The 10578-nt window shown below is 39.9% G+C and overlaps 1 protein-coding gene across 1 annotated transcript; it reads left to right on the top strand.

Moving 5' to 3' along the window:
* Positions 1-1978: 1978 nt before the first annotated feature.
* On the top strand, positions 1979-8295 carry ATP4B (ATPase H+/K+ transporting beta subunit). Its single transcript, XM_017817318.1, has 7 exons — positions 1979-2090; positions 3499-3627; positions 4856-4969; positions 5754-5953; positions 7275-7337; positions 7873-7965; positions 8134-8295. The coding sequence occupies exons 1-7, from the start codon at positions 1979-1981 to the stop codon at positions 8293-8295; spliced, it is 873 nt and encodes a 290-aa protein (XP_017672807.1).
* The last annotated feature ends 2283 nt before the right edge of the window (positions 8296-10578 follow it).

The raw sequence follows: 10578 nt of genomic DNA on the forward strand, positions 1-10578 counted from the left end.
CAGTTTCACCAGAGGACGTTCTCCTAAATTTCAAGAAGCTCCACTTCACCTCCTGTACAGACACTTGCACCCTGCTGATTTCTACATCATCTTCATTATGTGAAAGCAGAAGCAACAACATTTTCCTTTTAAACATAATTTGGGATTTAATTGCATTATTAATAACTAATTTGTTGTTTAGATTCAGTTGCCTGCTGAAATCTGTGTATGGTCAAATTATCACCTTTCTGCAAGCTGTGCAGAAAGCACTCTTTCTTCAAAAAGCCTCTAACTTCACATCTCACCAAGTCCCGTCACTGCCCTCCATCAGATTCACCCAAACAGCTCCTGCTCAGCACAGGAAAAGTTAAATCCTGTTCAAGACCTGCTATGGTCACCTCCCTGCTCTTCTCCCTAATCTTTTCACATCTCTGTTCCCATTTCCAAAACCGCTATGTGGGATCCTCCATAAACCTTTTAACCTGTGGGCATCTGTTTCATTTTCAAAATTTTCAGGCCACTGCCCAATCTCCCTGTCTTATTTTAACTTTTAAGAAAAACCCCACATTTGTCTTGAATATCAATTAGCTCATGGTGTAATGACTGAAAGTACCTTTACGTTCATCCTCCTTTCTTTTCCATGGGAAATACAAATTAGTCAACTCTCTGTAAATCTTATTTTTATTTTGCTTGGCCTGATTCCTAATTCATTATCTGAGAATAAATCACTCCAAATTGGTGGCTATTATGCTAAACTATCATGATGCCTAACCTGAGGCAAAAAGCCCACAAAAAAACTCTGTTCAGAAACTCTACATTATTTAGTTGACAGAATAATCTTGCCATATTACTCCAGCTGACAGTCCTATTACAGCTGTTTCAATGTCCAAATAATCCAAAGTTTCTCAGCTAACCTTATATGTGTGCGCATTTCAAAGACTTTGCCCTCATCAAGGGTCCTGTGAAGGGCAGGGCACACCAATACACCTGGTTAAATAGGATGAAACCCTGGCCCTGGGGAGTTCACCAGGCAATTTTTGAGGTTTGACATTTTTTGGGATTCAATAAGAAAGTAAGAGCATTAGCGAATGACTTTGACAAGCAGCAAGAACACCAGCGAGCCTGGAAGGGCTTTCTAACACCCAGGCTCCCCTTGCAGCTGCAGCATTTAGAGAGTTCATTGGCTCTGTCACTTGCAGGGCACCCTTTGGTTTTCTGTGTATCTGGGGACCTGCTGGGTACACTTTTCAGTCTTGCTCCTCTGTACACAGAGTGAACTCAGGGTTGAGCATCTGCCTCTGAATGCCCCAGAGCCTTTGGTTTAAAGCAGACAGAAAAGGGGGTTAAATGGCTCCTGTACGTTCTCTGCTCCACCTCATCACATGTCTGTATGGCGATGGCAAAATTATACACACTCCAAAGCTGAGTTAGCATTGTCAGAGATCACCTGAAAACATTCCCCACAGAGAACAGAAAAACATTGATCTTATTTCCCCAGCTGCACAACATGGCAAACACTGGGAAAACCTGGTGCTTTTTGCCCCCCACTAACTCCCACTAAAATACCTTATATCCCAACAACTGTCTGCAGGTTGTAGTGGGAGAACTCTATCCAGCAATTCCATGTTAATTGGAAAAAACAAAAAGAAATGAAAACCCAGGGAGAAACAAGCTCTCATTTACTTTATCTCCTCCGATAACAGCTATCACAGCTGACCTGCTAAGGCCATCAACAGAAAGGAGAAGGGCATTTGATTGGAACTAACTTTCCCCTGCCAGCCTCAATTGCAGCATTATCAACACCCTTTATAAAGAATTGTTTCTGCAGCAGGTTGATAGTAGTGAGCAGGGGCTTTCATTGGCACGGGAAACAAACTTGGTGACCTTCAGTGGAGAAGAAGGTATAAAACCCAAAGTTTCTTTGTTGGCTGTCTTCTGGGAACCGGTTGAATTTCTCAGTTTCAAAGGAGGACACATTTTTGGGAACTTCTGCGAGAAAATGGCAACTTTAAATGAAAAGAAGACCTGCAGTGAACGGATGGAAAATTTCCGTCGTTTTGTCTGGAATCCAGAAACAAAGCTCTTCATGGGAAGGTCCTTAATTAACTGGGGTAGGTTTTCACATATAAGGGTCTTCTCTTACTTGTAGAATATTTAAAAACCATGTAGGGAAGTGTCATCCTAATGAGGGGGGCACAATGTAGAAAAGTTGAAGACATCAGTTGTCACATATAATTTTGAACCACTTTTTGGGTGACCCTATAAACTGGATCAATTGATAATAATAATAAACTGATCAAAACATTGATCCAAGTAGTTCCTGCAAATGTAAGATGACTTGAAAGTGGTTTTAAACCAAGTACTTTGAAAGGAGAAAAATTAACACATTAACAGGTAACTTATTGATAGCTAAGGGTGACAGTTATAGTTGGGTTCTGTTCTGCTAACTAAAAGGGGTTCACATAGTAGTACATGGGGAATTTTGCTTAATTGGTGGAGTTTGTCCAATTCTTTGTAAACAAGCTTTGTTTTTCTAAAATTCCTTTCTGAATTATTGTCTGCTTAGTAGATCTTGTTTCTTACCACTGTATCTTAGTGTGTATTTCAGATGAGCCTCTCTTCCCATAGCCAAACTCTTCCCATAGTCAAACTGGTATCTACAACGATGATGTATTTTATGATCTACATTCTGAGAAGGGCAGTCTGGACCACTGTAAGGAATATCCCTGCTCTTTCCACAAACTGTAAGAGTAGCTGCAAGTTTCCAGGTGATTTTTTTTCTGCCATGAAATCTGTGAGTGTAGCTTATTGGCCACTCCTAAAACCAGAATTTTACAGAAAATGCAACTGAAATGTGAGCCCTTCCAGTTGGTAGAGAGGAATGTACTATGAGGCGCCAATGAATGCAGGGGCAGGTTTCTAACAGCCCTCCCACAAAACAGCCACTGACTGCCTGTAGAGCATCAGCCATGTGTAAGACACTTCATGCATATACAGTCAGAAATACAACATTATTCTGCATCTCACACCAGAATAAAATAGCAAGATGACACATTTTGCTGATGGTGATTTCAGCTGTAAAAGGCAGTGAAGTGATATGGGTCTAAAATCAGCACACCCAAAACACTGACATCTGTCATCCAAATAACACAAGGAGCAACTTGGTTTTGACACAGAAATACCTTGGCTGTGTCACCTAGTCCATGTGTAATAAGTAGATAAATGGTCTTAATATGTGAAGTTACTTCAAGAAGCCACGTAATATTTTAAGTTTTAAACAATGTGAGCTCAGCACCAACTACTTCAAAAATCTCTTTAAAACTGAACAATTTTTTCCTAGAAAAATATTTTTTTGAGTGTAGAGAAAGTGATCCAAAACACCTGTCCCTTTACAGGGAAAACCTCCCTGAGGCCAAGGGTAGAAAGAAGACAGCTGCTGCTGCCAGGATGCTCCCGGCTGCAGAGGGATCACTGTGCCTTGCTCGAAAAATGAGATTTTGCTTTCATTTTTTAACACAGTCTGGATCAGCCTCTACTACCTGGCTTTCTACGTGGTGATGACAGGGCTGTTCGCACTCTCCATTTATTCTTTAATGAGGACAATTAATCCATATGAACCGGATTACCAAGACCAGCTGAAATCCCCAGGTATGGCCAGGGTCCCACAATGGCTGTGTGGGGCTGGGCTGGGCTGAGAGGCATTGGCAGAGCCCAGGCATGAGGGGGGGCCAATGTGGTACAAATCAGGTCAATTCTGCCCAAATGATCCCTGTAAAGTTTAACCTCTGCCTGAAAACACAATCAGGCTTTAAAAAATATTGGCACATTTATTTAATTTATTAAGTATTAATTTATATGTGAATAAATAATATAATATACATTAGATAATATATAAATATATACCATAAAATAATACAAAATATATATACATTAATTTATTTAATCACACTACTGAGCTAATCAGTGCCTGCCTGTAGCAGTCACCTGCAAGAGGAGGAGGCTTTCACGGGCTGTGGGGCACCTCCTGTCCCCATGGGCAGGGATCAATCCCTGGAGAAAGCCTGGGTTCTGCTCCAACCCCACAAGCACCATGGAGGGTTGTGGGGTGCCTGCAAGATGGAGAGGCACTGGGGCAAGCAACCTGGGGTGGGTATTTCCATACTTGCCGGCACTATAGAAAGTCCCTGGAAGAGCAGGGATACCTTCCCAGCAGGATATGCTGTGCCAGCAGTCAAACAAGTAAAAATAAGACAAAGACTTGTGGCATTAGGAATAAAGATTTGTGGGACATGAAAAGAGACAGGGGAGATGATCAGCAAGAGATCATCAGTGCACACTGCTAAAACTTCACAACCCAATGACTTGTTTTCACAATGGGAGTGAAAAAATTACTTTTCAGAAGTTGTAGCCCTAAGAATTATTCTGTCAGATGATGTATTTTGAAGTTTCCTCTCCTAATATTCAGTAGGCTTGGCGTTTGCTAGCAAAATAATTCCTGTAAAATATTAAGTGTGGCTTTTTCAAAAGCTGTTCCTCATGCTCCGTATGATCTGTTTCTTTAACCTGATGCGACTGTTATTGTTAAGAAGTCTTGAGGAAATCCAGTGCATTTGCTGGAATGATTTTACAAGCTGTTCTTATAACAGCACGGATATACGTGAAAAGAAAATAGTTCAGCAGTACAAAGGCTTTAGAGTTTTGGTTGAAAAACTCACAGCTGAGGTGGTTTCTGTACATAGTTAAATCCTCCAACAAAGCCTGAGGATCTACTACACTGAGTCTTGATGTAGCATAATCACTACTGTCAATTTATTTAAACAAATCTGTGCCTGGCAACTCTCTTCTGATTTGTCTTCCCTTTTCTTCCCCCATGAAGGTGTAACATTACGACCTGACGTTTATGGGGATAGAGGACTACAAATTTATTATAATGTATCCGACAACAAAACCTGGGACGGTTTAGTGACAACTCTTCACACTTTTCTGACAGGTAAAAATGAGGTTTTCTGCATAATAACAAAGAAATGTGCTGACCCATCTCCCATATCAGCTCTGAGAACCTTATGTCAGTGTCTCCATTTTACATTTGTCCTTGTCAAATCAGAGATTTTGAATGAAGGTGTATCTTCTAAAAGGGATGAGCAAATCACCTCATGAATCTATAAATGTATAGATATGTAAACATTTCTATTAAAATGAGAGTCCTGCTTCAGAGCTTTTACTTTGTTTCATCCTAAATGGCCTCTTATAAAATAGGCCAATAGAAAGTTGGGGGAAGGGGGGGACAAAAGTTCCTCAAAACTAGTCTCATCTAAATTAATTTAATTAATTCATCTGTGACTACAAACATCAAAGTGCCATAAGTCAGTAAAGCCATTGTATGCTGCCATCAGAGAGTACAGTCAAAGTAGGTTAGGTGCCCCATTTGCCTGTTAATATCTTAGCACATTTATATTCTTTTTGAGTTAATATTAAGTATTGTAATACTGCATGTTTCTCACACACATACTGAAAAAAATTATATTTGAAACTGACTTTATATTGCCAGTCAACTCAATTTGATCTCCTTTTTTTTCTTTTGATTGGATATTCTAAAAAAAAACAAAACCTGAACCAAACCCCCAAACAGTTTAAAGTTTCTTCATTCTGTCTAATCCCAACTTCACTTGAAGTACATTCTACCATGATAAAACCTCCAGCCTGATGTTGGAATCTATAATTTGCATATGAAAAACTTCAGAGGGAAATTTTTCTTTCTTCCTTCACACATCTAGCGTATACGCCATCTGCTCAGCACCTGAACATCAACTGTACCAATAACACATACTTCATCCAGGACACCTTTGATGGCCCGAACAAAACAAAACTATCCTGCAAATTTACATCAGATATGCTTCAAAACTGCTCTGGCATCACTGATCCAACTTTTGGATTTCCAGAAGGGAAACCCTGTTTTATTATAAAAATGAACAGGGTAAGTACAAGCTCAGAGTGCCAAGCAGGAAAGAATTCATTGAGAGTAACTGGAATCTCCACTGAGGAGCTGCTGTGTCATCTGCTGCCACGGGTTCTAAACTCTGCTTTGTACTGGGAATAAAAAATCGTGTGCTTTTCCCTGACAGACCTCCGGAGTTTCCAGAGAAATCCTGAGACTTGTTCGCCACCCTAGGAAAGTAACAGGGCAGTGATGTCTGAACTGACTCTCTACATCTTTGGCTTTCATTTTGTTAGTGCTTCTGTAGGGCTCTCCTCCCACAAACTAGCACACAAAACAGTTTCCTCCTGCAATATTACAGTCCTGTGCCTTCAACTGAAACATTAGAATGTGATGGTAACTGAAGTGGGTTCAGAAAGGTGATACCTTATTTCTCCGGGCTGCAAAGAAAATCTTTAGCAGAACCTATAAAGACAAAATTTAAACCTGGTGGATATTGTTCTCAGGAAAAACCACCAACACGTTTTTTTGGAGAGGAAAAAGGGAATTTTCTATGCATCCTTTTTTTCAGGACATAGACAAAGGCATTTGATATTTGTTTTGGGTTAAAATCCTGAACCTTCTAATTCAGTTTCAGTAGAAAGTGAAGAGCTCAGACTCCTCTCCACTTCCTGATAGACAAAATTAGTTGATTTTTGGTTTGGCTTCCACCCTAGACATTTTCAAGAATCTGTGCAAGCCCTAACTGTGAGAGAAGAGCTTTGCCCCTGATTTTGGCAGATGAAACACAAGCTTTTGCCCAAAATGTCTCCTTCAGCAAGCTTAGGTGCCAGCCTCGGCAGGGAAAAGATGGATGGATAGTGACCGGGGGGATTTCACCTCCTTTTGCCTTTGTTGCTACAGGATGTGACTCCACTAGTTTTGTAGGATCAAACCAGCACAAGGTTTTTTTGCCAAAACCAAGTTTTTCTAAGAAGGTTAAGATTAAAAGCATGAAGAATCAGCTTTTCCTTTCTTGACACATAATCAGCTGTTTTAAGGGACCCCTGCTGCCTGGACATCAGCAAGGGCAAGTGGGACCTGTGGGTAAACGAGCTGGACTTGGAGGAGGTGCAGCACTACCTGCCCTGGCCAGGCTGGAGCCCATCTTCAGTGCCCATCCTGAGCAGAACCAAGTCCTGCTTCCTAAGTATCCAACCACAGCAGTTCTTCACCCAGGTATACAAGATGAGATGATCTGTTTGACAGAATCTTATGCAGAAACACATTAAGCATCCTTTGAAGCTCAGTTCTCAATTGTTTGCTCAGTTTTATCTCAAAACAATTTCGAAGATGACCAAATGTGTGTTTTCTATTTCAGATTGTTAAGTTTTTCCCTGGCAATGGCACTGCACCAAGGGTGAACTGCACATATGTGGTAAGGGTATGAAGTTAGTCTCACATATTTCAAGCACTGCAGCTCTGAGAGCAAGAGAACTGCAACTGTGACCAGAAAGACTACTCTTTCAGCTCTGAAAATCAGATGCCAAATACTGAGAATATTCTCAATTCTGTGCAGTTTCTTGCACCAGCAGACATGCTGAAAAAAAAAAGTTTGCTTTATTTTAAATTACCTGAAAAATAGTTCTCCTGTGCTGCAGAGAACATGTGTTGTTTGCTTTCAGCTCCCCACAGTGAATTCACACCTCGGCACAGCTCCCTCAGGCTCTACCCTCATTTCAGCAGGTTAAACTTACTGAATTCCCAACTGCTATCAAAGAACACTTGTCTGCTTTTCTTGGCAATAGTAACAGCTGGAGATTCCCACTTTTATTTGAAAAATAAAAATAAGACCGGTGCTAAACAGACTGCTGAACTTAAGCTTTAATACACACTTAGCAGCAGTGAAACACTCACCCAGGGCTGGTTGACAATTTCCTCACCAATGAAGCATCTTCCTTTCTTATTTTACAAAACAGGGTGAGGAGTCTCACACACTGGAGGTGGACTACTACCCTGTGAATGGTACCTTCAACCTGCACTACTTCCCCTACTATGGGAAAAAGGCTCAGGTGGGTGCTTTATGTATTTAAATATAATTCTCTTCTTTCTCTTTGTATAAGGTGAAACACATGGAGCACCTCTGCAATCCTACAGGAACTCAAGAGAAGGCTATTTTTAAGACTTTGTTTTTAAACTGGTAGTGTAAAATTATTTTCTTTTCTTTCCCCCCCTCCTAGCCCAGCTACAGCAATCCTCTGGTAGCTGTGAAATTTCTCAACATCACACGGAATACAGAACTTAAAATAGTGTGCAAAATCATTGGAGCTGGAATTACCTTTGATAATGTTCATGATCCATATGAAGGAAAAGTGGAATTTAAATTGAAAATAGAAGACTGAGCAGCAAGAGAGACACTTCTGGAAAATGTGTTTAGGGCAAACTTAACTATTACCGCATTAATCCATATTTATTTTCTCACTATGGTTCCCATACAAATTCCAGTGCAAAGAGACAATTTCTACTGCAAGATGACTGTACAGCTAAAAATCAAGATACCACTCTCAGTGTGTGAAGGAGATGAGGATTACCTCTATGTACATAGCTTAATACTCCATGGCTACAGTACGCTACTGCCTTCATGCAAGTATCTGTACAAAGCAAGTTTCCCCCAAAGTGTGCAGCTGTGCCTTCAATGAAAATAAGTACCGAATCAATAATTTTCAATCACTTTTCAAACCATAATAAATAACTGATGCATGATACTAAACCTTGGATACTGAGAAATAATTAGGTAACTAGAAAAAGAAATCAATACTTTGAAATACTAGCAAGTAATAAAATTCTCAATCTTTTATAGGATGTATAAATCATAAGAGTATATTAAAATTATCTGTATCCCAATGCATTGGCTTTTTGTACTGGTCAGCTGAGTCAGATTTTTTTAGTTGACAAATCAATCACTGTAAAAGAAGCAGACTTGAAATCTGTCCTCTAGCTTACAGATTTCATTGTATCACTTACCTCTATGTATATAACCTAATAAAAGTGACTGGTAAGACTCTCACACCTAGTTACATCCAGGAAACAGTTCATCTAACTGTTATAGGTTGTTATTTGTTTGGTGTTTCTGTTCGTTTGGTGTTTTGTTGTTGATTGTTTTTGTGGTGGTTTTGTTTGTTTTCTCCAGTAGAACAGCTCCATATTGCATTGACGAGTTTTGGGTTACTTGCAGTAACATGGAAGATGCTGAAGTAGCACTAAGTTTTTAAGTGAATCTAAAATTTGACAAATCTAACTCTATCACCTATGATACAAAGACACAAGATTGCTGTGTCTGTGTACTATGTTTATGTTAGCTAAGTCCAGGATGGTTCAGCCAGAGAAAAAACACTGCACAGAAAAAAAAGATATTCAAGAAATCATTTTGCACTTTCACTGCCTGGACATTTTAGGAAGCAAGAAGGTGTAACAGATCAACCTTCTTTACTACAGCGACATTCAGGCAGTCAGCTTACAGACAGAATCCAGATGGAGGGGAATATTTCCTCTTCAAAACCACAAATGGCATTTGAGCCTTTCCTAGAAAAATTCTAATGCATTTCAAAACCAGCAGGAAAATCCATCCTCATATACGAACTTTTTTTCCCCTAGTCTTTCCTGTTTCAATTTTTACTTCGAAGAACTTTGCCTTTCTTCTAAGAGACAATGAAAATCAATTTTATGTCCTTGTTGGAACACAGGTCTCCCACTGTGCATCTTTCCAAAATAACATGGAAAACAATAAAACACTTTTGATAACAAAATAGTAACTCATGTTCAAGGTTAATCCAAGATTGTCTATAAACAGACCATTTAAATATTATCAAGAAACTCAAGCACTCTTCCCTTCGTGTTCTAACAGGCAGATTCTCTGCTTGACTGTATTTTGCACCTACCGTTCGCACATTTGAGCCAGGCAATGCAGTGGCACAAGCTCACATTCCAGTTAGCCTTACAACCAGAGCACAGGAAGACACTGAACAAGCTTCCCATGAATTATGTGCCTGCAAAGACAAAGCTTCAAAAGGACAGCCTAGACCAGCTCCACAAAAAGACCTTAGATGGGATAAATACCTAAAAAGACTGAAGTGTCCCTGTTTTGACTGAAGGACAATGTATTCTGAGGTTAAAAAAAAAGGGTATGCAGGTCCACCAGATCTGGTTCTCTACGTACAAAGACTGTCATCCTGAATTTAGATGTTTCTTGGACTTTTAACCATCTGAGATTATTCTCTTTCTTTATCAGAACAAGAAATAACAAAAAAGCACAAGGTTTGAGGCTAATGCAGCTGAAGTAGAAAAGCCCTAAGTGTGTTAATCTTTGTGTAGTTAGTATGAGTTTGCCCCAACTGCAAATGTAAGCACATTTAAATAGCAGAATGACCATAACGCAAATATTTTGTAATACTGCATGGCACAGCCCAACACTATGTGCAAGCATGTCATGTGATAAGTAATGAAACCATCAAAGCAGCAAAGACAGGCTTGCATAGCTGCACTTTGGAGACATCCAAGTGACAGAAGTTACAAGATAAAGACCAAAATAAGCCCAGGGGAAGGAAAATGGGCAGGGCATCCTGCCCAAGGCACAAGAGGCATGACTGGCAAAGGCAAAAAACAAGCCAAAAAGCAGCTGAATCCAG

The sequence above is a fragment of the Lepidothrix coronata genome, unplaced genomic scaffold (assembly GCF_001604755.1).
Source record: "Lepidothrix coronata isolate B3197 unplaced genomic scaffold, Lepidothrix_coronata-1.0 Scaffold60, whole genome shotgun sequence".
In the NCBI taxonomy this organism is placed as follows: Eukaryota; Metazoa; Chordata; class Aves; order Passeriformes; family Pipridae; genus Lepidothrix; species Lepidothrix coronata.